Source organism: Podarcis tiliguerta (genome assembly GCF_965153285.1).
Source record: "Podarcis tiliguerta genome assembly, chromosome: 16".
Lineage (NCBI taxonomy): Eukaryota > Metazoa > Chordata > Lepidosauria > Squamata > Lacertidae > Podarcis > Podarcis tiliguerta.
The window spans coordinates 12,690,478-12,717,607 of NC_139549.1; the positions used below are offsets into that span (position 1 = coordinate 12,690,478).

The following is a 27,130-nucleotide window of genomic DNA, read 5'->3' on the forward strand; positions in this document are numbered from 1 at the left end:
CAATTAAATCCAACGTTTGCATACTGTGCGACTGTGCACATTTGAAGTGCACAATATCTGGAAACTTGCGTAAGGTTTCTACGAAGACAGACAGTAGTACTGCCTTAACGAGCTTAGGTCTGAGCAGAGCAGGTTTAAACACATTTTGCCCCAGAAACCCAGCAGTCTTGACCTTTGGGGGGGGCGGGACCTAATTGCTGGAGACGCAACTGTCCCGAGTTCATCCACGCTGGAAGTTAAAAGCACCAAGCAGAGGGATTACTAATTGCTCTGTGGAAGATTTTGCAACCACATCAAAAGGGTCTGAATGCCTCCTCTGGCACTGAGGGGGGTCTGCTTCCTCCTTAGTGGCGCCTGGCCAAGCCGAGAGAAATATCCACTGGAGCCACTCTAACCGTGGGCCCCTCCAGACTGGTGTCCTATTAAGGGTGTGTTCTGCAGCGTATTTTTGACACGATACTTGAGCATTAGTGGCAGATTTATTCTTGTTTCATGATGCTTCCCTGATGTTCCCACGTGTCAGCAGCGGGTGACAACTCACACGGCATCTGTGAAGTTAACACTTTGTTCGAAAAATCAAGAAAGCTCAGGAGGCCAGGCCTAGTGAGAACAGCAACTCGTCCTGTTAGATCTTGCCCCAATAAGGCAGCTGAGGGGACTGAAGGTCCCCACATTCCCACAGTTCTCTAAGTCTCCTCCTTCTCTGAGTCCTTCCCAAGCAATCTGAGACTTTGCTGCCTTGCTTGCCTTTGCTCCGCCCTCTTCATACCTCTTCTGGTTCTGGGACACTAGGGGGAAGGTGGGGTGGTCACAGCAGGAGGGGTAGACCCTCTGACTTCTTCATCTCTGCCTTTTGGCCCCTCTCCTCTCCAGCCTCTGCTTCTGCCTCTGATTCTGGGCTGCTCTCTGCCACAGACTCTCCCTGCTCATTAAACCCTGTTACCTCTACAACTTCCAACACCTCCTCCTCCCAGTCTGCTCCCTTCTCCCTCTGACCACCTATCCTCATCCCACCACCAATCTCCTGGCTCTGAGTCTTCTTCCCTTGGGGGTTCCCCAGCTGGTGCCTCCCAACACTCCTCTGCATGCATCGTCATCCAGTAATGACACCACATTACTGCCGTCTAGAAGGGCTGTAGCACCACAAAAGCGGGACAAAAAAGGAACCAGAACATTTGCGTATAAAAAGTTTCAGCTGGACGTTACAGAATATGCACTGATTGGGAATGAAGCAATGTAACCAGCCCAAAGCCTTTGCAGGTACAAACCATGGAAAGTGGGATCACGTGTGACAGCCATAATAGCATTGTGAGCACAAATTGTCACGAATGCACAACGAAACAGACATCTGGAAAGGCCCTGCCTCACAGCAAGAGGTGCAAATAGGTTCTCCAGCTTGCAAATGTGTCCATGGGCTCCAGAAAGGGTGGGTTACCCTACAATACTTCCTGCAAGGCCAACTAACCATGGACACTGGAAGTGCACCAGAAGGAAGGGGCTACTGCTGAGTGGTAGGACATCAGCCATGCCATGCAGAAGGTCCTGGGTTCAATCCTGAGCATCTCCAAATAGGGTTGAGAGACACTCCCTGTCTGAAAACCTGGGAGAGCCGCTGCCAGTCAGCGTAGACAATACTGAGCTCAATGGACCAATGAGGTGACTCAGTATAAGGCAGCCTCCTACCTTCCACCCAGGGATGCTCTGCCAGCCTGATACTACAATGCAAGAATCATTTTGGCTTGACACATTCAAAAGCAGAGTCAGTCACTGCAAATATGTCTGTTCTTTGCAGTATGGTGAGTGCCATTTGAGGTCTACCACCTTAAGTGGCTCCCTAGGCTATCTATATGGTAGAGACAGCTCTGGAGGACCTTTGGGATGAGAGCACAAGAGACTGTTTGATTTTAAAAAGCCAGGTTGCCTCTTTCTAAAGCAGAATTCAAAGGAGCACCCTCCTGCAAAAACAAACACTGTGCTGGTTTTCCTTCAGGAAGTGGATCCAGGGCTCTTTCGGCTCAACACTGCCCTCTTCAGGGAAGAAGGGAGAGGAGAAGATCCAGGACATACCTGACCGTACGCAAAGGATGTTTTAGGTAGCTTTAGAGATGTCTTTAATGACAGCCATGGGTATAAGAAAATTTTGCTTCAATTCACATTCAAAGGCAAACCTACCAAATCTGCATCCAAAAAATGGGCAAAGCGAAACACAGCCCTCCTCCGAAATGTGTGCTTCTTTGAATTTTGCAATGCAGCTCTTCAGCCAAGCAACGCATACAAAAAAAATTGCACAGAGTGTGCATTAAATACAAACATTAGTAAAAATAGCATGTAAAGACTGCATTATGTTAGAGGAAATTGGTTTGCAAAAATGTATGGATTAGGCAAAAGTGCCTATAAAAATATGTACATGCTGATGCATTTTTATGCAAACTGATGTGGAAATGTGGGGGACAGAATTTAAGACGGGGGAAATGAGAAACTGAAAGTGACAGGTCAATCCGTCCCAAGTTACAGCACACACAAAGCTCACTTGCCCTTCTTCCATCCAACGTAATCCACAGTGGTCACTTCCCAACAGCCTCTTTCATCCTATTTTTTCCACACAAAGTTTGTGGGAAGGTTAAATGATGTCGGCTATTTACTGTGCATCTGATTCCAGGAAGGGTTACCCCACACCTTCTGGCACATCTTCCCATCCACTTCTGATGGACTGACTGTTGTCTATGCTGGCTGAGGGTGACGAGAGCCGGAGTCCAAGAACATCTGGGTGGCCAAAGGTTCTCCATCTTTGGCCTAGCAGGTAGCCTCTCATAGCATCCTTATGGAGAGGTTCAGCCACCCTTGTGTACATAACATACGATGAAAGCACACGGCTTCCCCCAAAGAACCCTGGGATCTGTAGGTTGCTAAGGATGCTGGGAACTGTAGCTCTGTGGGGGTGAGCTATAGTTCCCAGGATTCTTTGGAGGGCAGGGGATGTGCTTTAAATGTAGGATGTGTATGCTCACCAAGTCGGCTTCAGGGGGTGCTGTTTCCTCCTGCAAATGTATATCCCTCTGTCCCTCCCACCCATTTTATAACACACCTTCTTTGACTTGCTGAAGAAGGCCTCCTTGATCTCCTCCAGGGTGGCATCCTGCTTGATCCCCAGCAGGTCATAGTAGCTGCTGTTCCTGGCTGGCGACCTACGAGGAGGAGGAGGAATTGGTTATGCTGATGTCATTGCCCATGTCTCCTCCCCGTCCGCAAATCTCTCAATGTTGACACTTGTTTATTTATCACATTCATGTACTTCCTTTCCTCCAAGCTCAAGGTGGCATGCGTAGTTCTCCTCCTCCCCATTTCATCCTCACAACAACCCTGTGAGCTAGGTTAGGCTGAGAGACGGTGACTGCCGAGTGGGGACTTGGATCCTAGTCTCCCAGGTCTTACTCCCACAGCTACACCACATTGGCTCTGACATGCGCCACCAAGCACTAGTGTGGCCATTTTAAGTAAGTCTTTACCATTCCTAGAAAGAAAGTTGGGAGAAGATTGGAGCATCTGCGTATCTCTCATTGGAAACAGAATGTATGATCTATTGCTGTATCAGGAAAAAGTAACAAAGAGATTACATGCATCAAATGATATGAATGATGCCAATGATTTTGTTGACATATGGCATCCTTTTATCAAACACTTTGCTGATAATCCTGAAGAATGGCAACTACCAAAATCACAGAATGGATTTTGGCAAACTTAACCAGATTGATGAGTTCGGGGTGGGGGTGGATTATGGTTTTGTATTCTTTCCTTTCTTTTTTTGTCATTGTTATGTATTGGAAATAAATAAAACAATATTTTAATAAAAGAAAGAAAGTTATGAGGCTAAATGTGCTGGTACCTTTGAAGTGATTCTGTGAAATGAAAGGGAATGTGGCTACCTTGGATACTTTTTCTGGTACCTAGGAATGCTTCTTGTTGCTGATGGACAGCAACATCATCGGTGTACGTGTATGTGTGAGAGAGAAAGAGAGAGAGAGAGACAGAGATGCTATTGCGTTGTGTCAGTGGCACTGTCTTAAAATTTGAAATCTGGTCCAAAAAGGTTGACAACTCCTGGTCCACACATGCTCACACTCCCTTTCCTGTCCTCCATCCAAGCAAGCAAAAGGCATTTTCAGAGTTCAAGGGCACATTTCATCCCAGGCAAGAAACACTCAAGAAAGTTGCCAGGCTTGGGGGTGGTTCGGAAAGGGGTGGCAGTGGCCTAGGGCAGGCTTCCTCAACCTCGGCCCTCCAGACGTTTTTGGCCTACAACTCCCATGATCCCTAGCTAGCAGGACCAGTGGTCAGGGATGATGGGAATTGTAGTCTCAAAAACATCTGGAGGGCCGAGGTTGAGGAAGCCTGGCATAGGGAGAGTCTTGGGGGCCAGAGAGGCTTTGAGGCGTGCGTTTGATTTCCAAGCATGAGGTTCCTGGTCTACACAGAATAGCAATAGCTCTCCAGTGTTATAGAGAGGAGTTTTTCTCCTACCTGGAGATGGGAGGATTGAAACTGGGAGACTTGCATGCAGAGCAGATACTCTCCCACTGAGCTGTGGTATTTACTATACAGCAACACAGGACGTTAGTCTAGAGGATGCTCAGAAAAGCAAACAGGCTGAGGGTGGCACTGGGAGCTGACATACAGGGCTCTTTCCCTCCTTCCCCCGGGTACACAAAATTCAAGAATCACTGTGAAGAGTTCTCGGTAAACGATATGCAAGAAATAAGTCTCCCCCCCTCCACACACACACATGCATACAGAGAGAGAGGAAATAAAAGAACAGGCGGTTCATTACAAACTCAAGAGGACAAGACTGAAAAGAATATTCATAACATCCACCAGCTGTGTATATAATATCCTCCGTAATCCACCAACCAAAATACTCTGTTATCAGTAAGGACCAGAATGGGGGCAGCTTGCCAATGGAAGGGGATGCAATTCTCCCACTTCCTTTCTCCTGTGATTCCTTTTTTTGTTTTGGGAATAAATCTTGATAATTCAACCAGAGTAAATAGTTAAAGGAAAGGAGAGAGAGAATTAAACAGGTGCAGGCCTGCAAAATGGGTGGGCTGTTACGCTTCGTGGCTCCTTGCCACTGGAGACAAAAGAAGAACAAGGGAGATTTCATACGCTGGGAAAATGCAATGGGGTGATCCCCTGTGTGCAGCGTGGGGGAGCCTGTGGGCACCCTCATCTGAATCCAGAGTACTCCAGAGAGCAGTAGAAGGGACCTGGAAGTACAGAAGATATATTTGGGGTGGGCAAGAGCTGCCTTGTATCATTGCTCTGCCCTGCTCAGTTCTGTGTCATCCCTCACTGGCAGTAGTTCTCCAGGATTTCAGACAGAGGACATTTCCAGCCTCACAGAGAGATGCCAGGGATCGAACCCGGGACCTTCTGCATACAAAGCAGTTGCTCTACCACTGAGCTATGGCCCTTCCCCTCTCTTACCAGCCTTACGGTATTTATCCCAGGCGCAGTTACTCCAGAGGCCTTATTCTGCCTGCCTGGTATTGCAAACACCCCTAAGCCCTTTTCTGTGACTGACAGGGGCTCTGAGGACTGAGAACACACACAAGTCCTGGATAGCACACCAGGCTTAAGTCCCAGCCTAAGGCCACGAGGTCCTGGGTTCATGTCCCCAACATCCTGTCATGACCCTGGGACTGGTTCCCCTTTCTTCAGGTGAGGAGACTGAGGGCTCTATGGAGCCAGAAGGGGAAATGGAAGAGAAATGTCTTTGGCAGAAGCCAAGAGACACTAGATTCAGACTTAGGCTGCATAGACACCACACATTTAAATCACACAGCTTCCTGCCAAAGAATCCTGGGAACTGCTGGGAATTGTAGTTCTGGGAGGGGGTGAACTACAATTGCCAGGATTCTTTGTGGGAGGAAGTTATGTGCTTTCAGTGTATGGTGGGCACACTATTGCCAATGCATCATCAGAAGTCTGCCATCATAGTGTTCGTCCCCAGCTTTGTTCAAGGCCCTGCATTGTAATACATCCCAAATGAGCCAGGAGGAGAGCACTCACCGGCTGCAGAACGCGGTAGAAAACACCCGGTGCCTGGCACTTTGGCACAGCCAGCAGCAACGGCACATGGAAAAGGGAACAGCTAAGGTCATACTCAGACCTCCCAAAGAGCGCCACACCCTGGTCCTGGGAAGATGCCAACCTAGGAAAGAGAGAGAAAGGGAAAGCCTCTGGGATACGAACAGTTGATGGATGGTGTGTCTGTGTGGTGCTTTAAGGTCTTAAAAGCATTTCACAGGCGTAGATTGACTCAGTAATCCATACAACGGCCATGTAAGCTAGGCCAGCATTATGAACATCCCCCGTGCTGCACTTGGGAGAGTGAAACCAAAATTTAAAAGTGGCTCAGGTAAGGTGACCTTGAGAGCCTTGCTGCCAAGCCAAGATTATATTATTTAAAAGATGTGCATCAGGAAGCACTGGCAAAGTACCCTGAAAGGATTTTTTCTTGAGATGGCAGGTTTGAAAACAAGTTGATCCTCTTAAACTGTCCCATTCAGTCCTGGAATATCTAGAGGGCACCATGTCACCAACTGGCACCTCTCTGGTGAATGCCTTGTGTACTTTGTACTGGGGACCCCAATGGGGAAAAAAATTATTTAAAAACTTGGAAACAGCATAAGGGCTGTTGTGCTAGGATTGTCCAGGGTTTGTGTGGGTCTTCAAAGTCAGGATAGGCAGGGATAGACTGGTCAATGACTGATTTGAGCCTCACCCACCCCAACTGGAAGAACCAGCAGGCTAGGCGCCTCTGGTCATTATTTCCATGATCTGATGAACTCTGGCCAGGAACTCACAGGTGGTTGTGCCTTACTTGGCTCCTTTCAGTTGTGGCAGCCCTTCCCTTTCCCATACAGCTGCACTGGTTTCCAGTTCATTTTCAAGGCCAATCTAAGGTGCCCCAACTATCTGAAAGGTCACCACCCTTGGAAGTTCGGTGGGACGGGAGAGGGCCTTCTCTGTGGCAGCCCCTAAGCTGTGGAATTCCCACCCCACAGAGGTGTGTCCTGCACCTTTCTTTATATAGCTTTTATCATATGCTGAAGACACATCGCTTTACCCTGGCCTTTGACACCATATATATATATATATATATATATGGTGTCAAAGGCCAAGGCCAGGGTAAAGCGATGTGTCTTCAGGTGTGTGTGTGTGTGTGTGTGTGTGTTTTATGACCCACTTACCCTATTCTTGGGATTGTAATTTGACTTGAACTATTTTAAATACTGTATTTATTAAACTGCTGCAACCCAGCATGGGATCTTACACTAAAGCACAGGTAAGAAAACATGTAAGTAAATTATTATGATTGCATTATCCGTCAGCTGCTTCAGATGTCTATTTATGCCTGGACTTTCTCTGACCCATAAGATTGGATCATGCTTATATATATTGTTTTCCTGTTTTTTATGGTGCACCTTTATTGTTGTTGTTATTTATAAGGCTTGTTACCTGGAGATCTCCGAGTACTTAAGAATACATTTTAAACATCAATGCATTATACCATAAAAACAGAACAAGACAACCCCATAACAGCCGAAGGAAGCATTGGGAGATAACATCATCGTAGTTCATCTTAGGACACACTTGTATTATTTTCATGCTGTATTTTTTGTATACCACTTAGAGAATTTTAATTATTAAGTAGTTTAGGGCTGCTTTTAAATTAACTAAAACACACATATCAGATGCCGCCGTTGAGTAGGAAAGTGGACTAGATGATCCCCAGATTTCACCCACCCAGAAAATGGTATTGATTGTTCATTTCTGAACAGTGCTGGCACTAGACTCCATGTTTGAATTCTCTCCCAGAGAAGTAGGAGGAATCCTTATTTCCTTGCTTCTAGAAAAATAGTACATCAGGCAGAAGGGCTATCCTGGCTGAACCCTTGACCTTTTAACATGTCAAATTTGGCCTGTTGCCTGACAGCTGCCTCTGGTGTCCCCAGTGTTAATCCAGAGCCAAACGATTATCAGAATCCACAGCAAACCTTTGGAAAACATGTCCCCCTCCAGACGTCCTTTTTATTCTGTATTTAATCATAGAATCATTGAACTGTAGATTTGGAAGGGACCACAAGTGTAATCTAGTCCAACCTCCTGCAATGCAGGAATCTTTTGCCCATCGTGGGGCTTGTGATTGTTACTGGGACAATTCTACACAATCCCACTTTCCATAATTGTTTGTGCCTGAAAAGGGTTTTGTGGTGGACGGACCGCTATGTTTCCAAACAGTGCGTGCCTTGTAACTTCCTGCTAAAATCCTGCAACTTTTTGTGCCGCAAATGCTCTTGTGTTTGGCTGGCTGGTTTGTCCCCCTTTCGTTGCTCTGCGGCGCAAGAGTGCCCCCCTCTGGACAGCAATACTGCGGTAAACATTGGGAAAGCATTGCAGAGCAGCTAATAGAATGGAATTATGTGTGGACAGTCCAGTATAAATCCAGCACCAATGCACTATTATTGTGTCAATGGCATGTTCCAGAATAGACTATCTCTCTCTCACACACACACACACACAACCCCACCAATCTGGAGGAGCCCCATGGCTGTTATCTCCCGCTGACCTTGAAGCGGCCAGGGGACACCGGTCCCGTCCTGGCTTCAGTCAGGCACTCCTTTAATCAGGAGCCAAAAATTATAAAGATGCAGTTCTCCATCTGCATCCCTGTCACTCGGCTGAGTTGTTGCTATGGCAACCACCCTGCAACACCCCCCCTTTCTCTGTCACGTCCCATCGCCGCAAAACCATCAACGTGCCTCCCTTTGCCCTTTCTCAGCAACAACAAAATAATCATTATGATTTCTCGCTGTCTCCTCCAGGTCCAGGCCGCACTGACGGCTAGCTTGCTCCTGAGCTGATGGGGATGAGGAAATCAGCAAGCCCCCCCACAAAATTCATGCCTGGCCAGCCGCCAGCCCCCACCCTGGCAGCTGAAGTGCTGAAGCAAACATTAACCAAGCAGAGGAAAACCATCTCAGTGGGAGGCAGGCCTGTTAAAAGGGGGGAGCGGGTTTGTGATGTTACGGATACGCTGTCATTTTCCAGCCGTTTTTTACAGATAAAAGAAGGATTTGCCACCTGTTTGGCTTCCCAAAGCGCCTTACACTGGCTCAAATCCTCTCTCTGCAACCTCTCCCCACCGCTCACAGGATAACAGTCTTGCGAAGTTAAAAATATAACACAACAGACATAGGAGGCTGCCTTGAACTGAGCGTCACACACCATTGGTCCATCTAGCCCAGTATTGTCTTTGCTGACTGGCGGCAGCTCCCCAGGGTTTCAGGCAGGGGGTCTCTACTAGCCCCACCTGCAGATGTGGGGAATTGCATGGGACGTCCTGCATGCAAACAGACACTCCGCCCCTGAGCTCTGCCCCTTCCCACACCCACTGGAGATGCTGGGATGCCTGGGATTCAAGAGAAGAGAACACAATTTTAGAGAAAACGTCTGCTTGCAGGAATCGTATTTCCCCCAAATATCGCCACCCCCTCTAACTTTGCCATCCCTTGGTTTCTCAATGCAGGAAGAAGAGGGGAGGCAAAGGGGAGTTGGGGGAGGGATACATGCAAAGGTAAAAGAAAACACTTTTTAAACAAACACCTTGGAAGGCGGTGGACTCTCCCTTGCGGGAGGTTTTTAAATAGAGATTGGGTGACCACCTGTCAGGGACCCCTTATCTGTGATTCCTGCATCAAAGGGGGCTGGATCAAAAGTCCCTTGGGGGTCCCTTTCAGCTCTATAGTCTTGTGGTTCCTTGCATCGCCTTGACTGAGCAAACTGCCCCAAGAGAAAGGGCACCGACTGCCTGCCTGGATGACTAGCAGTGTATTTTTAGCAAACTGTTTTGCTGGCCCGAGTCAGAGACCCGTCAGCTGGGCCCCCACCACATTAGGCTAAACTCATTTCAAATCAATTCAGTGGACCCAGCGCATTGCAATTCTTCCTCTGTTTACAGTGGTACCTCAGTTTTCGAATGTCTCAGAAGTCGAACGTTTCGGTTTTCAAACTCCGAAAACCCAGAAATAAATTGTCAGGGCTGGCTCCGGGTCCCAGCTCACCAAGGACCAACGCTAGCCGATAGTACAGTATCCAAGTCTTTATTGAAGAATAGTCTCCATTTACAAGTCTCAGCGTCCCAGCCCTACGTCTGGACTTTAGACCGGCGGAGCTCTGTCTGGATCTCCACCCCCCGTGCACCAGTTCAAGACTCTAATCTTACTCCACCTCTTCCTTCTTTCTCTCTTCCTCTGGGTCTTACTACCCCCCGGGGTCTCATTCCTCCTGGACTCTTCCGACGCGGAGCTAGACCCCTCTGACTCCTCCCCCTCTCTTCGGCGGGCTTTAGGACCTGGCTCCTTACCCGGGCTGCCCACCTTGCCGCCCTCCTGTACATTTGAACTTGGCGCGCGCGCGCGTTTTACTTTCCGGATGACCGTTTCCTCGCTCCCTGACGAGGGTGTGGCCACTCCTGCCTCACGTTCTCCCTCTGCCTGCGCGCTCCCTGATCCCGATGCCTTAGACTCCTCCCCCCTACTGCACTCTGGGGGGGACGCTGGTCCGGATTTCCAGCTGCTACTCTCTGAGTCCCCTTCTTCCCGAGGTGTCCCCCTGGGCACTCCCCTTGCCCTGACCATGGGGGCCCCTTTCTGTGAATCCTCCGAGTCACTGGAGAGACTCAGAGATCTTGGACTACTGTCGCCGCTGACATTTCCTTCCGACTCCTCCCCCTCGCTCTCTGTTTCTTCCCTCTCCAGTGACTCTGCTCCTGAACCCCTGACATCCATCCCCCCCTCGAAGCCCCCCCTTCCCCCCTCCCCTTCCTCCGGCGGGGGTGCTGGGTGCTCCGTCGTTGTGGGGGTGAATGGTGGATACAGTTCGTCCCCCGTGGCGTGCATCCAGTTAGAGAAATCCGGCTCGTCCTCCATGTCTTCGCCGACCTCGTTCTCCTCTGCTTCCATCTCCGTGCCGCCATGCTCGAACCCAACGTCCTCCCCCATCACGTCCATGTCCCTCTCACCCTCGTTCCCCTCTGGGTCCGTTGCCTGCCAAGGGCCCCTCAGCCACCTCTCCTCTCCTCGATTGTCCCACCAAAACGAGCGGTCTGAGGCAAACCCCGAGGGCGAGCCCTCCGGTGAACGTGTGTCTAATGGTGGTTCTTCGTCCGAGGTGAATCCCTGGAACGTGCTGGTAGAAAGCGTGGGTGTGAAAAGCCAGTCGTCGAAATACTCGGCTGGCATGGGCCTGTGTGGGAACAAGGCATGAAACTCCTCTTTGAGGAGAGGCTCGTCCAGGGCATAGTCCGGCACCCAACTGTTGGCGCTGGCCGGGGTACCTTCCCTTGCGAGAAAATATTCTACTCCCTCTTCCCCCCATCTCGAGTCCAAAATCTCTGTGACCTGGTTGATGGGTTCCCTTCTTGGCGACTCCCTCCTTGGGGGGATCTCCTTATACTGGTCTGGTGCCGTGCCCTGCGTCTGAAATCGGTGAGGTGCTTTGTAGGGCGTGAGCACCGACCTATGGAATACTGGGTGCATTCTGGATCCTTCCGGAAGTGTCAACCGGAAGGCCACCGGATTGATCTGTGCCTCAACTAGGTAAGGTCCTAGCTGCTTATGTCCGAGTTTCTTCTTAGCTAAGGATCTGGTCGGCACTGCGTGGGCCGCTAACCACACCCAGTCTCCCACCTGTATGTCTTCCCCAACCCTCCTGTGCTTGTCAGCCTGCAGTTTGTATGCGTGCTTTGCCAGCTCTAACTGCCACCTAAGCTGCTCGTGGACTTCCTGCAATTCCGCCGCCAAGACTTCCGCTGCCTGTGGCTCCCCCTCCCCCAGTCTCTCCAACCCCGGGAAGGTTCTGGGATGCCTCCCGTTGTTGGCGAAGAACGGCGTCACCCCTGTGGACACGTGCTTCGTGTTGTTGTAAGCGAACTCAGCGAGCGGCAGGTAGTCCACCCATGTCGTCGGCTGTTGATTTGCGTAGCATCTCAGGTACTGCTGCATGACGGCGTTGACGCGTTCCGCTTGTCCATTGGTCTGCGGGTGTCTCGCCGACGCTAGGTTGATCTTGACGTTCAGGAAACCCATCAGCTTCTGCCAGAAGCTCGAAATGAACTGGCGCCCCCTGTCGGACAAGATAGACCGTGGCAGTCCATGCACTCTGAAGACGTGGTCTATGAACAGTTTGGCGGTCTGTTCTGCCGTGGCGACCTTCGCGCACGGAATGAAGTGGGCCATTTTAGTGAACATGTCCACCACCACTAGCACTGCCGTTTTACCCCTTGAGCTGGGTAAATCCGTGACAAAGTCCAGGGCCACCCTCTCCCACGGTTCGCTCGGAGTCTGCAGCGGTTCGAGCAGTCCCGCCGGAGGTTTGTGGACTGACTTGGCCCTTTGGCAGGTGTCGCACCTCGAGACGTACTCCGCGACTTCCCCCCGCATCTTGGGCCACCAAAAATCTCTGGCAACGAGTTCTGCCGTCTTCTCCTTGCCAAAGTGCCCGGCGGTGGGTGCGTCGTGTAACTGCTGCAGTACTTTCGCCCGGAGGTCGTCTCCCGGTACGTAGAGGGCCCCTCTGCGGATGAGCAATCCGTCTCGTACTTGGAACTCGTCGTCCTTCACCGTGCCCTTGTGCACCTCCTCCATCTTGGCTTGTGCAAAGGGGTCCCTCTGCAGTGCTCGACGGACCGCCTCCAAGTCCACGGTTGCTGCAGCGCACGCCCACGCTTTCGGAGCGAAAATGTGCTTGGCCGCTGCTGGTGCCGCCTCTTCGAGGTATTGCGGCTTCCTGGACAGTGCATCCGCCATGATGTTGTTGTCGCCTGGGATGTATTCTATCCTGAAGTCGAAATCCGCGAAAAATTCCGCCCATCTGATGTGCCGCTGGTTTAGGAATCTTGCCGTGCGCCAGTACTCCAGGTTCTTATGATCCGTGCGGACCTGCACGGTGTGCTTGGCCCCGACGAGGAAGTGTCGCCACGCCTTGAATGCTGCATGAATGGCCAGCAACTCCCTGTCCCAGATGGTGTAGTTTTGCTCCGACTTGCTGAGCTTCCTAGAGTAGAAGGCACACGGTCTCCAGTCCCCATGCGGGTCCTCCTGCAACAGTACGGCGCCCACGGCTCTGTCTGAGGCGTCTGTTTCAACCCTCATCGGTTTGCTGGGATTCACATGCAGTAGCTGCCCTTCGGACGAGAAGAGACGCTTAAGGTTCTGAAAGGACTGCTCCGCTTGCTCCGTCCAGATGAACTTCTTCTTCTTAGAGCTGAGCGTGTCAGTAATGGCCGCCGTCTGCATCGCGAACCCCTTGATGAACTTGCGGTAAAAGTTGGCGAACCCCACAAACCGCTGGACCTCCTTCCGATTGCGCGGGCTCTTCCAGTCCAACACTGCGCGAACCTTGGCGCTGTCCATGGCAAGCCCCTTGTCCGACAGCTTGTAGCCCAGGAAATCCACCTCCGTCCTGTCGAACTGGCACTTCTCCAGCTTGGCATACAGCCGATGCTCCTGCAGTCTCTGCAGAACTTCCTTGACGTCACCTTCGTGGGCCTCCTCAGATTCTGAGAATATCAGGATGTCGTCCAAGAAGCAGACGCATGTCTTGTAGAGGAGACCCGCCAGGACGTGATGCATGAAAGCTTGAAAACAGTGGGCGCCATTTTGTAAACCGAAGGGCATAACTCTGTATTCATATGTGCCCAGGGGCGTGAACATGGCAGTCTTCCACTCGTCTCCTTCCCGTATGCGAATCAGGTTGTACGCCCCTCGCAGATCCAACTTTGTAAAAACGCGTCCTTTCCTCGCCGTCGCCAGCAGGTCATCTATCTTGGGCATGGGAAAGGCCGCGGGCTTGGTTCTGGAATTTAAAATTCTGAAGTCTACCACAAGTCTTTTTTGGGGCGTGTCCCTCTTCTTCACAAAGAATACAGGACTGCCCCCCGCTGCCTTCGACTCCCGGATGAAACCGCGCTTCAAGTTGAGGTCTATGAACTCCTTGAGCTCCTTCAGCTCATCCTCAGACATGGAATACAGTTTCCCGGCTGGCAGCGTCGCTCCTGGCAGGAGGTCAATCTTGCAGTCATAGGGCCTGTGGGGGGGCAGCTTGTCCGCTTCCTTCTCGCAGAAAACCTCCAAAAACGCTGCATACTTGCGAGGCACTGCTTGCAGCGTGCCTAATTGTAGCTGCGGGTCGTCCCCTCCGTCTTCCGGGCTAGGAAGGATGCAATGTTCCGCGCAATAGGAGGAGCCGAAGGTCAGTTGGCGTTGGTACCACGCCAATGCTGGGCTGTGCCTGTGCAGCCAACTCATGCCGAGGACTACAGGCGTGTCCGACAGGTGTGTGACATTAAAGCTGATGACTTCTCGGTGATTTCCAATCCGCATCACCATTGGTTGCGTTTGTTGCACCACCTGCCCCCCTAACAAGTCTCTGCCATCCACCGTGACAACGTTCAGGGGCAGCGTGGCTGGTAGCAGTGGTATATTGTGCTGCTGAATGAATTCCAGTCCTATAAAGTCAGCGTTGCTGCCGGAGTCAATGGTGATCGGCACCTCCAGAGTGCGTCCATTGGGCAGTTGGAGAGACGCTGTAAGCTGCACCACTGGTTTGGGTGGGAGGGGGTCTGTGGGTTGCAAAAGTGCTGGGGATTGTTTCATTGACTTGTCTGACTGGACCCCAGTGCCTCTTCCTCCAGCCAGACTCCGTCGTTTAACTGTTGCTGCGTTTTCAATTGAGCTGCTTCAGCGACTGTTGCGGAGGCTGCAGTGTGCTTGTGGAGCCTCTGGGGACACTCTTTCGCCATGTGTTGAGCACTGTCGCAGATGTAGCACTTCCTGTTCCCTCTAGGAGGCTTCGTTTTGGCTGCTCCCGGTGTTATGGCTCTGTTAGCTGACTGAGCCCTGGCACCTCCTATCTCCATCGGCTCTTCTCCCCCTCCCTGCGAGGGTGTGGAGTGCGCACGCGCTGCTTCTCTGGGAAAGAAGGGAGGTGCTCTGGCTGGTGCCCTTCCCCAACGCCCTTCTTCCCTGTTGCAAGGACGTTCTTCCAGATGCACCCCGATCTCCAGAGCCCTCTGGACTACCTGCTGGGTGCTCCTTGGTCTCTCCCCTCTTCCAATCTCCGCTTTTACATCTGCATTCAACCCCTCCCAAAAGAGGTCTCTGACTGGCGCAGAATCTTTTTCCCACCCCAGGGCATGAACCAGTCCGAAAAATCGAGTATGGTACTGCCGCACGCTGGCTTTGCCTTGTTTAAGTCCATGTATGTCCCTCCTGGCAATATCGACGTCTACCTTTGATAAAAAGCATGAGTCCATTGCTTTAATAAAAGCCTTCGCATCTTGGAGCGCTGGATCATTGTCCCTCCATAGATTCCGCAGCCACGTTTTGGCTTCCCCATGCAAATGGGACAAGATAAACCCCACTCTCTCTCTCTCATCTCTAAAGTCTTTGTCAAGTAAATCCAGCGCAAACAGCAGGTCTGCTCTGAAGTTGGGGTACTGCTGCAAACTCCCGTCGAAATGCGATACAAGGCTTCCTCCCCTTCTCCCCAAACCTATGCCTTCTGCCTTGGCTCCCGTTTGCCCCTCTTTGGAAAGCACGTCCAGCCTGGCCTGGAGATCCCGGCAGGAGGTAACCATCTCCTCCTCTCTCTTCCTGGATGCAATTACCTCAGTGCTGAGTTGTGTCACCGCTTCTTGCAGGGCTTTTATCTTCTCTTCCGTCGTCATCTTGCCTGAGTTTTGTGAGCTCTGTAAGCACCCCTCCTCTGTCCTCGCTGCGCCGACTCACGTGGCGAGGTTCTTGGTGCCAAAACTTTAAAATTGAGACAGAGCTTACTGTCAGGGCTGGCTCCGGGTCCCAGCTCACCAAGGACCAACGCTAGCCGATAGTACAGTATCCAAGTCTTTATTGAAGAATAGTCTCCATTTACAAGTCTCAGCGTCCCAGCCCTACGTCTGGACTTTAGACCGGCGGAGCTCTGTCTGGATCTCCACCCCCCGTGCACCAGTTCAAGACTCTAATCTTACTCCACCTCTTCCTTCTTTCTCTCTTCCTCTGGGTCTTACTACCCCCCGGGGTCTCATTCCTCCTGGACTCTTCCGACGCGGAGCTAGACCCCTCTGACTCCTCCCCCTCTCTTCGGCGGGCTTTAGGACCTGGCTCCTTACCCGGGCTGCCCACCTTGCCGCCCTCCTGTACATTTGAACTTGGCGCGCGCGCGCGTTTTACTTTCCGGATGACCGTTTCCTCGCTCCCTGACGAGGGTGTGGCCACTCCTGCCTCACGTTCTCCCTCTGCCTGCGCGCTCCCTGATCCCGATGCCTTAGACTCCTCCCCCCTACTGCACTCTGGGGGGGACGCTGGTCCGGATTTCCAGCTGCTACTCTCTGAGTCCCCTTCTTCCCGAGGTGTCCCCCTGGGCACTCCCCTTGCCCTGACCATGGGGGCCCCTTTCTGTGAATCCTCCGAGTCACTGGAGAGACTCAGAGATCTTGGACTACTGTCGCCGCTGACATTTCCTTCCGACTCCTCCCCCTCGCTCTCTGTTTCTTCCCTCTCCAGTGACTCTGCTCCTGAACCCCTGACATAAATGCTTCCGTTTTCGAACACGGCTTGGAAGTCCAACGGCTTCCGCTGAGTGTATATGTTATTTTTTTCAATTTTCTCTATTAAATTGGCAGACCACCTTTTGCGCCGCTGTTTCCAAATGTTTTGGAACTCGAACGGTCTTCCAGAACAGATTACATTCGAAAACTGATGTACCACTGTGTTTATTTCCATTTCATCCTGCCCCTCCTGGCACACGGCTGCCTCCTACTACTATCCCTGCGCCACCTGTCATTTTATCCTCACAACAACCCTGTGAGGTAGGTTGGACCTAGAACACATTCTACGTCATGCTGTATATTTAAAGCCCATGGTTTCTTCCAAAGAATCCCATGAACTGTGGTTTGTTAAGGATGCTGGGGATTGTAGCCCTGCGATTCTGTGCTTAATTATTTTAAACAGGGATTTTTTTCAGCTGGAACTCACCAGAACTGAGTTCCAGCTCCTCTCAGGTGGGCACAATTGTCCTTATAAGAGAATGAGGAAGGCGTTTATTGCGGGTTCTGAACCAGATATTTTAAAGCACCCTTAAAGCACATTACTTCCCCCAAAGAATCCTGGGAATTGTAGTCTGCAAAGGGTGCCGGGAACTTGAGCTCAATGAGGGGTAGACTTCGGTTCCCAGGATTCCTTGTGGGAAGCCATGTACTTTAAATGTATAGTTTGTATGCAGACCTTGAGCCAGCCACAGTCTGTCAGCATGGCTTGTTGCAATGTTAACATGTGCAGATCACATGGAGGTGGTTAAAGGTGTGAAAGTTTTTATTTTTGCTGATTGCACCAGATGATACTATAAGTATTTCATCAGCACCTTTTCCTTAACAAGCACCCACTCTAGGCCTTAAGTTCTCCTAATGACACTCTGTTACAGGTCTCTCCTTTAGCAAGATAAAAATTGTTCTCTACCTGGAAGCAGGGACTTTTCTGTGATGGCCCAAAGGTGTGGCCTGCTCTCCACGGGAACCCTGCTAAAGCCATATGTTTTTATTCCCTGATTTTTTTTCTGCAGGCAGGCAAGGACATTTTTATTCTACCAGGTGTTTGGGGTTTAGAGGAGATTTTTTACTTGATGTGGTTTAAAACACGCTATATGTTCTTTAATGGTTTTGCTTAGTTTGCTTTTTTTGCAGATTTTGGCTAAAAACGCATAGAACCACAGGAAGCAGCCTTATACTTAGTCGGACCATTGGTCCGTCTAACACAGTGCAGTCTACACTGCCTGGAAGCATGTCTCCATTTTTCTGCATGCAAAGCAGATACGCTGGAGCAGAGCTACTGCCCTTCCTATAAAGTGTGCTATAAACGTCATTGACAAATAAAATGAACATTTTCCTAGCAACCTCAGCGGTCACCCCTATCACAGGCCAGAGGTAGGCCAGGTGCTTCTACACACACACACACACACACAGGGGGGGAGAGAGAGAGAGAGAGAGATTCCACGACCATTTCTTCCTTTCTGCCAACTCAGCAATATTAAGTGTTTATTTCTCCTTGTTTCAGAGTTTGCAGAAACACCATCTGGCTCATTACAGTGTGCAGCACATGGAAATAAATTCTACACCATTAATCAGGACAAAACAAACAAACAAACAGATAGAAAGAGGCCAAGCCAAGCATCCCAAAAGGGCAGTTGTAGGTGCTTTGTAGGCACCAGCAGCTAACACTTGGGGAAGGGCCGTGGATCAGTGGGAGAGCATCTGCTTTGAATGCAGAAGGTGCCAGGCCCAATCCCTGGCTTCTCCAGAAAGGGCTGGGACAGTTTACCAGCAGGTTAATCACATACAGAACCTTATTCCAAAACATAACTTAATAGCACTTTCTTCTAGCAGTACATGTTCATAAAATGGATACTGATCGAGGAACAGCAATCTTTTCCCATCAGGGAATGATATGAGCCAGCTGGCCTTCCATTAACATGACTGTATGGTCTGGTAGACCCAGGAGGGCTCAATTTAGTCCCTTTGGATGAAACCCTGTGTCCTTCAAGCAGAGGGCACAGCCCAATCAGATTTAGATCAGGGACAGCGAAACCTTCTGACCCATTTGTCAGCGCAACCAGGGCTTCTGTCTCAAAGCAGGTAGAAAGGCAATGGAGCAAGGAGACTAGGGATTAAGTCCTTGCTCTCTTAAGTCCCCTCCCAGGCATCCTTTTCATTGTGCCCTCATGATGATTTGCGCTTGTGGTAATACTCAACCCCTCTTTCAATACTGTTTCATGGAAGCATAGAATTGTAGAGTTGGAAGGGATTCCAAAGGTCAACTGGTCCAATTCCCTGCAATGCAGGAATCTCAAATAAAGCATCAATGACAGACAGCCATCCAACCTCTGCTTAAAAACCTTCAAGGAAGGAGAGTCCACAACCTACCGAGGGAGACTGTCAAACAACTCCTACTGTCAGAAAGCTCTTCCTGATGTTTAGTCAGAATCTCCTTTCTTGTAACTTGAAGCTATTGGTTCGAGTCCTTCCTTCTGGAGCAGGGGAAAACAAGCTTGCTCCATCTTCCATGTGACAGCCCTTAAGGTATTTGAAAATGGCTATAATATCTCCTCTTTTGACGATTTGTGACAAACCACAGTTTGCTATTTTGTTCAAGCAAGGTAAACAATGGTTTGGGCAAACCATAGTTCTGCAAACCACAACACTGAGGTCACAACTGTAGCTGACGTAAGCCACAATTTGCAAAGCTCACTTTGCACCTCCATTCATGAAGTGCTAAGGTATGCATGTGTGATGTTCACATGACTGCTGACTCGTTTTTTCTAGTCGGATTGAAGCTGGTTTGAGAAAATAATGCATCAAACCGCAGTATTTGTCAAGAAACTACAGGATCAGCATGGATGGTGGCTAATGTTGTGCAGATTGGTGTTGAAAAGCTAGCAATAGGGGTGAACCGGATGCAGAACAAGCAGCAACATGAACACACTCTGAAGTTTGCATATTAGAAAAAGCAAAAAGGTTTGGAAAGAACTTGCTCATCACGTCCCTGAGGAGAAATTTCAACTGTAACGGCACAGTGTCTGCAGCTCCCAGTCCCTGCAGCAACTTTCACCATACTAATCAAACCAAATGCTAATTAGAACAGCTCATGCACACCGAGGCTTAGGCTGCAACTCACTTTTAAAACCTCACTGCTCCTTTCAGCCAGGGGAGCAAATGGGAGCCAATCCAGCTTTATTGCTAGTATCATTTCTGCCCCCCTTTTTTTAAATTAACTTTTTTTTTTAAAAGGCAAGTAAACAAAGCAGCCGGGACCCACAGGCCATTTGTTTTCACAGTAATCCGGTCGCTTTCCAGCAAGCACTACCTATTAAACTAGGCCAGGTTAGTTGCACCCCAAGGAGAACTTCAAGAAGAAGTGCAGACTGGAGGAATTTAGGAGCGAAGAAGTTCAAGCAAGAATTGCTTAAAAGAAAACAGAAATACAGGCACAGGGTGCAGGGGTGAAGGAAAGGAATATTTTGAAGCGTCTGACAGCTGCTTAAAATGCGCAGGCTTGGAGCCCCCTGCGGGGTATTACGGCTGCACACAAAACAACCTTGAAGCTGTCGGTTGCATGCTGTGCTTAAACCCCCACAGGAAATACCGAAGGCGCAGAGTGTTGCTCCAGTCCAGTGTAGCCTATTCAAGGGGAAGGGGGTCTTGGGTTAACCCAGGGGAGCACACTGTAACCTGGCAGACAAGTCTGAGCTAACAGCTAAGCCACAAGAATTTTACCAGCTGAATTTAAACCTTGAGAGGCTATTGCTGGCCTGGCAATTGTGCACAAACACAGGAAGTCAGTCCATCTGCCTCAATATTGTCTACACCAAGAATGAGAAATCTGGGACCCCCCAGATGTTCACAGAATCATGGAACTGTAGAGTTGGAAGGGATCCCAAGGGTCATCAAGTCCAGCTGCTAAAGCATACATGACAGATGGCCACCCGAGGAGCTTCCACTATCCCTGGCCATTGGCGACACTGGCTGGAGTTGGAGTCCGAAAAGCATTTGGAGGGCCTCACAGGTCCCTCAATCCACTGATGGGATGGAAGCAGCTCTCCAGAGTCTCAGAGAACAGTCTTTCCTGGGCCTGCCTATACATGGCTTGACTACTAAGCTATGGCTGTTCCCTAAACGATGGTCTGCTCTGTTGAATGAGCAAGGTCAAAAGGCCAAGCTCCCAATATTTAGACCTGGCTTGGCCAATCTCATACTGTCTCCTGCTGCCTTCATGGCACTGATGCTGTTCTGACACCATCTGGGGATCTCTAGATGTTGCTGAACTCCATCAGCATGGCCAGTAGTTAAGGATGAATGAAGTTGAGACCCAGCCATATCTGGAGTGCCACAGGTACCCCACCACTATGCTAGATGGACTTCTGATGTCCTGATGCCACATAACAGCCACTGGCCCTCAGAAGACAAGCTCTACCTCCAACCTTTATTGGCTGAGCAGCTCTGGTGTTACAGACTATCTATGGACATTCCAACTTCTCAAGAAGAGTTCTCAGTCCAGCTCCAGCCAGCATGGCCAGTGGTCAGGGATGATGGGAACTGCAGTCCTGCAACATCGAGAGGGCCACAGGTTAGGAAAGCCTGACCCAATGGCTTTGGTGCCCAAAAAGGGCTCTTACCTCACACTGTCTCACACTGTCTTAAGTAACCTATAAGAGAGCTGGGGTTAACAAGTCACACAAGAGTACCTTCTTTTTCAGTGGGGACAACTGGAATCCTAGTGGACTGTGGTATTTTAAATTAAAGGAGAATAGCCAGAATGTTTTACATAGTAGGATTTGTGCAACTGGAAGAAAAGTTAAATGGTGTGGCCACAGAACTGTGCCTGCAGATGCTTATCAATATGAATTGTTTTACACAGACGTAACTTGATGAACATAGTAAGTAAAATAAGGATTATCTTCAAACACAATTTTAAAAAGCCATAAAACTTCAAGAATGTCTTTGGTTTTTCTTCATGGTCTGTCTCACATGTCAAAGTCCTTGACAAACTCCACTTGACCTAACATCCATTTCCATGCTGTTTTAAGCCCAAATTCAGCCTTCATCAGGCAACGGGGCGGTGGGGGAACTATACTCCCAAATGGAGCTGGGGGTGGGGAGCAAGGCGAGATGAGCTCCTGGCATTCCTTAAGTGCAGCAGCAAAACAAACAGCAATTAGGTCACTAAAACAGGTTTAACTCTGACTTCTTACACGCCTTTTTTTTGCTTCCTCATCCCACAAGAATTGCTATAAAGTTGAAAGGTATCTGCTAATCTGTGCTATAGAGAGGGTGGAGGAGTTTTGGATATCATCTTTTCCCTTCAGCTAATGCTCACACTCACTCCTACATAGCCAGGCCACTCCTTTCAAAACAAAGACAGTAAACTTTTGTAAAATAAAATAAAATATTTTTTTAAATCCCCCCAAACAACCAAATCTATTATTTACCACTTGAGAAAATTTCTAAGCAGTGATGGGTATGGTTATAAGGCACATCAGACCATTGCCTGAAGCTAAGCAAGTCTGAGTCTGATCAGCGTCTTAATTGGTGGCCACCACATGGACACTGTTTTAAGCTCCATGATAAAATATATTCACATATTCACACACACACACACACACACCGCAAAAGAAGCCCAAGCCTCTGCTGCAGAACATGGTAACTAAGGGCTGGTAATCTTTGGGGCACTTCTGGATGACCTGTTTATTGAGCATTGGTCCCAATTTGTTTCAGGGGAAGTCTTCAGGGGAAGACGCTGCACCAAGCAAGCAAGCAATCCCACACTTTCCAATGGATTTCCACCCCCTTTCCTGTTTTCAGGAAGTCTGGGTTTTGAAAGTAACCAGGCTTACTGCGCAAGACGTCCAACTGTGCAACCACAATGTGAGTGAAACCCACCCCAAAACAGCAACGGCCTGGAAGCACCCTTGGAAATCTTGTGCTCTTGCACACTTCCTGTGACTTTTTTTTTTTTAAGTGCACGCACAGAGGTACAGAAATATCATTCCAGGAATGTGAAAACAGAGTGGAGGGCAGGGGTGGGAGTGGTAGCAATTGAGGGGTGGGGCCTGAATTGCAGGGAGCTGGACACACAACCTTTGGAGTCCCTTCCAACTCTACAATTCTATGAACACACAACATGGGAAAATTGTATCACTGGTGTGGACCAGAAACAGTGGTATAGCTATGAAAGGAAGACTTAAACCATGCATTGTGTGAAGCCTGGTGGGCCAATTATTCATTTATGAATGTATATCCTGCTTATATGTCAAAATGACTTCTAAGTAGTTTAGAATTAATCAAGAACACAGCAGGGTGGTGGGGAGGCGCTCAGCTATTTGTCTGCAATATAGTGCCTTATACAGTACAGAAGCATTGTAACAGCATAATCCTAACCACATTGTGTTTGGGAAAGGGCTGTAGCTTGGTGATAAGAGCATCTGCTTTGCATGCAGAAGGTCCCAGGTTCAAAACCCCGGCATCTCCTGGGGGAGTCTCTCTGGCTGAAACCCGGGAGAGCTTCTGCCAGTCGGTGTGCAGACAACACTGAGTTAGATGGACCAAAGCTTACGTTCCTATGTCTGCTCAGAAGTAAGTCCTAGTGAATTTAATGGGACTTACTCCCAAGTAAGAGAGGTTAAGACTGCAGTCAAAGTTAGCTGCATTTATCCCCCACAGCACTGAAACTACTGAGACAAGTTACTAAAAACATAAATCCAACTGATGTTCATCTAACTTAGCATGGATTGCGCCCACTATGTCATAGTAAAGGTAAAGGTAAAGGGACCCCTGACCATTAGGTCCAGTCGCGGCCGACTCTGTGGTTGCGGCGCTCATCTCGCTTTATTGGCCGAGGGAGCCGGCGTACAGCTTCCGGGTCATGTGGCCAGCAGGACTAAGCCGCTTCTGGTGAACCAGGGCAGCACACAGAAATGCCGTTTACCTTCCCGCTGGAGCGGTACCTATTTATCCACTTGCACTTTGACGTGCTTTTGAACTGCTAGGTTGGCAGAAGCAGGGACCGAGCAACGGGAGCTCACCCCGTCACCGGGATTCGAACTGCCGACCTTCTGATCAGCAAGTCCTAGGCTCTGTGGTTTAACCCACAGTACTTTTTTATTATTACATTTTCTGTTTTACAATTTAAAATACTCATTTCACATCCTTAAGTTATCAATGACTTCCCTTTTTCTCTTTCCATGGTTCATTTTACATATCATGAATCCCTGCCTATTTCACAGAAACTATACCGATCAGTATTCCATTACTGCATCCATCAAAACCTATGTACACTGTTGAATTTATCTTAATGCTGCCAGCGTTTTCAGCTGTACACAATTATTTCCCATATATTCAATAAAGGTTACCATTATAGTTATGTATAACATAAATCTGTAATATTGGTATTTATAGACTGGCTATTTGCACGAAAATAATTAGCATCTCAAATATGATCACCCCATAATTAATCGGATGGGGGTGCCCAAAATCAGAAGGGCGGAACCATACAAATGCTGGCAGATTTTTCCCGGGGTAGGAAACGGGAGGGCACTAACGTCAAAACCAACAGATAATGAACAAGACAGATACTGTTGCAAGGAGCGGGGTTTGAAGGACCAATAGTTTTGAACAGTATGGAAACGGAAGGCGCGCTGCTATTAAACGAACAGTTAAATCAATACCGGCCACCCAAGGCCGAGGGGGGAGGGAAGGATAACGCAAGGAGGAAAGGGGGAGTGGTAATGGTGGGGACACGGCGGTTACCATAGAAACTCACAGTCAGCCCTCGGGTCGCGACCGCCATTTTGATGCCGCCGTCGCCTCTTCCAACTCGCCGGCTGCTTTTGGGCCCGCCCCTTTCGAAAACGGAGGAGGGGTGGAGCGACATCCGGGCACTTCCCAATCACCTTGGGCTAACCTAGTTAGGAGTCAAGTTGACTTTTAACCTAAAACCGTTGGTTAACATTAAAAGCAAATCCCATTGAATGCAATGGGGCTTCCACACAGGTGCAATTTCAGCCGCAATATAAACTGATAGCATTTGTATAGTTCCTTTTCCTGGAATATATGATATAAATATGAAAAAACATAAATTTGCCCAATGGTTGCATTAGCAGTTGTATACATTGCATGCACTGTCTTTTACAACAGGCGTGTCACGTGAGATGTAAAAATTGGGCAGATCTCCTTACTATCACTGGGAACATGGGTTTCAATTTGCAGTGGAGAGAGGAAAACTTTACATGCATCACGTATATGTGTCCATCACAGTTAATAGTTAATATGTTAAAATTGTTTTTCATGTTTCTGGGAGTTGCTCCTTAAAACAGTTGTGAGTCACTTCCATGGGCATGATTACGTGTTTTTAATCCACTAGAAGGAAGAGAAAAGGGATTTACTGAGACCAGATAGATAGGTTCCCCACCCACATCTTAGAGACTGGGCAGTCTCTATGACATGATAGGGCCTTTTGGTAACCAGTCTTCACTGCTGATTGCTTAAGGATCAGGGGCCAGTTCAAATGTTGGCCACCAGAGGTCTGTGGCATCAAGTGCCTCTCTCTCCTCCAAAAGAACTGCTGTCCACAACTTGTTTGCATTGAACATTGTTTTCCTGATAGTAGCCCACAAATGTCTGAGGTCAACACACAGCCTCTGATCTAGACAGGTCAACAGCTACTGACGCAGACTATGCTAATGCTGCTTTGCTTTTTTTCTTTAAATGCAAATGAAATACAAGCTAAATCCAGGGGGTTTAAAGGGCAGGAAATGCCAGGGCCTCGGCCAAACCTGCCTATTTTGACTTGAAAAGGAGATCCACAGCAAGCAGTGCTGTCTCTAAATGAAGGCTGGGGACAGATCACAAGCCCTCCGTCACAAAGGTTGTGGGAATGGTGCCAACAGCCAAGGGAAGAGGGTGCAGGAGGGGCTCTTGCCAACAAAACCCACTTTTGTCAAAATTGCTACAGTGACTTCACCCTTTCACTGGGGAAGGGGAGGGGAGGGATAATGGTCCCTTTTCTCTTGCCTGGGGTTCCCCCTACAATGGCTCCAGTCAGGGCTGCTTAGTGGAAGTGTCAGAAGGGGGATGCTGTTGCCAAGGGAGAAGGGACTGTCATGAGGCGCAGGACCCCCACATGGTGTCAAGGTGAGGTTACAGTATAGAGAGAGATGGAATGGTGAGATGTTCAAGAGGCTGTACAACTTGGAGATTGTTTTATTTGAAGAAAAAAGGAAGACAAGAGACTTACGGTAATGGTGTTTTTCTAATATTTGGTTTATTTGCAAATGCATAAGCATAAACGGAGACAATCTGCATACACGCCCCACAGAACATAAGAAGAGCCTAGCTGCATCCTGTTCTTACACTGGCAAAGCCAAATGCCCCAATGGGAAGCCCACAAGCAGGACCTGAATACGACAGCACTCTCCAAACTTGCAGCTCCCTAACAACTGGTATTCAGAGGCATATTGCCTCCAATAATGGAGGCAGAACATAACCACCATGGATAGTAACCATTTATAACCTTCCCCTCCGTTGATCTGTCTATTCCTCTTTTAAAGCCATCTGTGTTAGTGGCCATCGTATGGGAGCAAACCTCATAACTGAAATACGTGCGGTGTGTTTTTCAACCCTTTAGGTAGAGAAATCCCCTGTAGAGAATTCGTTTCATGAAGCCAGATGTTACCCGGCAAGCAATAAATTAAAAAGCAAGCAAGACTTTTACCATGACAGGCACCATCTTGAATCCAGCCAGGCTGTGTTTGGTTTCCATTTATGCTGACATAACTGGAGAAATACTTCAAGAAAAAAGCCCAGAAACATTTCTCTCATTTCCTTTTCGGACAGACACTCCTCTTATTTATCTACTTTGTGGCCTTCGTTGTGTTCTGTTATCTATTTCACAGCCAGGCTTGAGGGAAATTAAAGTTACCAGTTGATTTTGGTGGGTCTACTCTAAGCTGGAGTTACTTGGACACAACCCTTAAAATGTCCCGATTTCTAGATGAACACAAACAACTGGAACAATTTTGGGACGGCAGACAGCAGATGCCAGCTTTGTGTAGCAAATAAAGTATAAAAACTGCCTTTGGGATTAGATAAACTTCTGTAGTCTGCATTTTTTAGATTGTGTTGATTTTTCCATGGAGTATCTGGAAAAAGGACCAGCCACCCCAGAAGCAGAGGTTTGAGGCAAAATACCTTGAGGTCTTTAGTGCTGGTCGGCAAGGAAAAATTAGTCATATAAAAGGAGAATCCCTGGATGCCAGGATCCAAGATTGGGGCAAGTACTCTTTGGTGAGAGAACACCAGCAGAGATTTAAAATCACAAAACATGCAGCAAAGTAAAGCATAGAAATATAGGCTGTTAGACCTTTATAACAGTCCAAAGTAGTCCACTCTTCCCCCAACATAGGAAAAGACAAGGTTGGTAAGTTAAAAAGTGTTTCTTTACAAACATGCCAAAGGTCAGGTTCA

General features: G+C 48.8%; 1 protein-coding gene across 2 annotated transcripts in view; it reads right to left on the reverse strand.

Annotated features, from left to right (window-relative positions):
- The window catches only part of DNAJC4 (DnaJ heat shock protein family (Hsp40) member C4), a 49,125-nt gene extending 22,701 nt beyond the window's left edge, over positions 1 to 26,424 (reverse strand). The window contains exons 1-3 of one of the 2 annotated variants that reach the window (XM_083418621.1): positions 24,416 to 26,424; positions 6,067 to 6,208; positions 3,086 to 3,185 (exon numbers count right to left, since the gene is read on the reverse strand). In XM_083418621.1, the coding sequence (XP_083274747.1) occupies positions 3,086 to 3,185; positions 6,067 to 6,208; positions 24,416 to 24,539 (366 nt within the window). In that variant the 5' untranslated portion in view covers positions 24,540 to 26,424. The remainder of the gene's footprint in view (positions 1 to 3,085; positions 3,186 to 6,066; positions 6,209 to 24,415) is intronic. The other variant, XM_083418622.1, reaches the window with a different exon arrangement.
- Between the last annotated feature and the right edge of the window lie 706 nt (positions 26,425 to 27,130).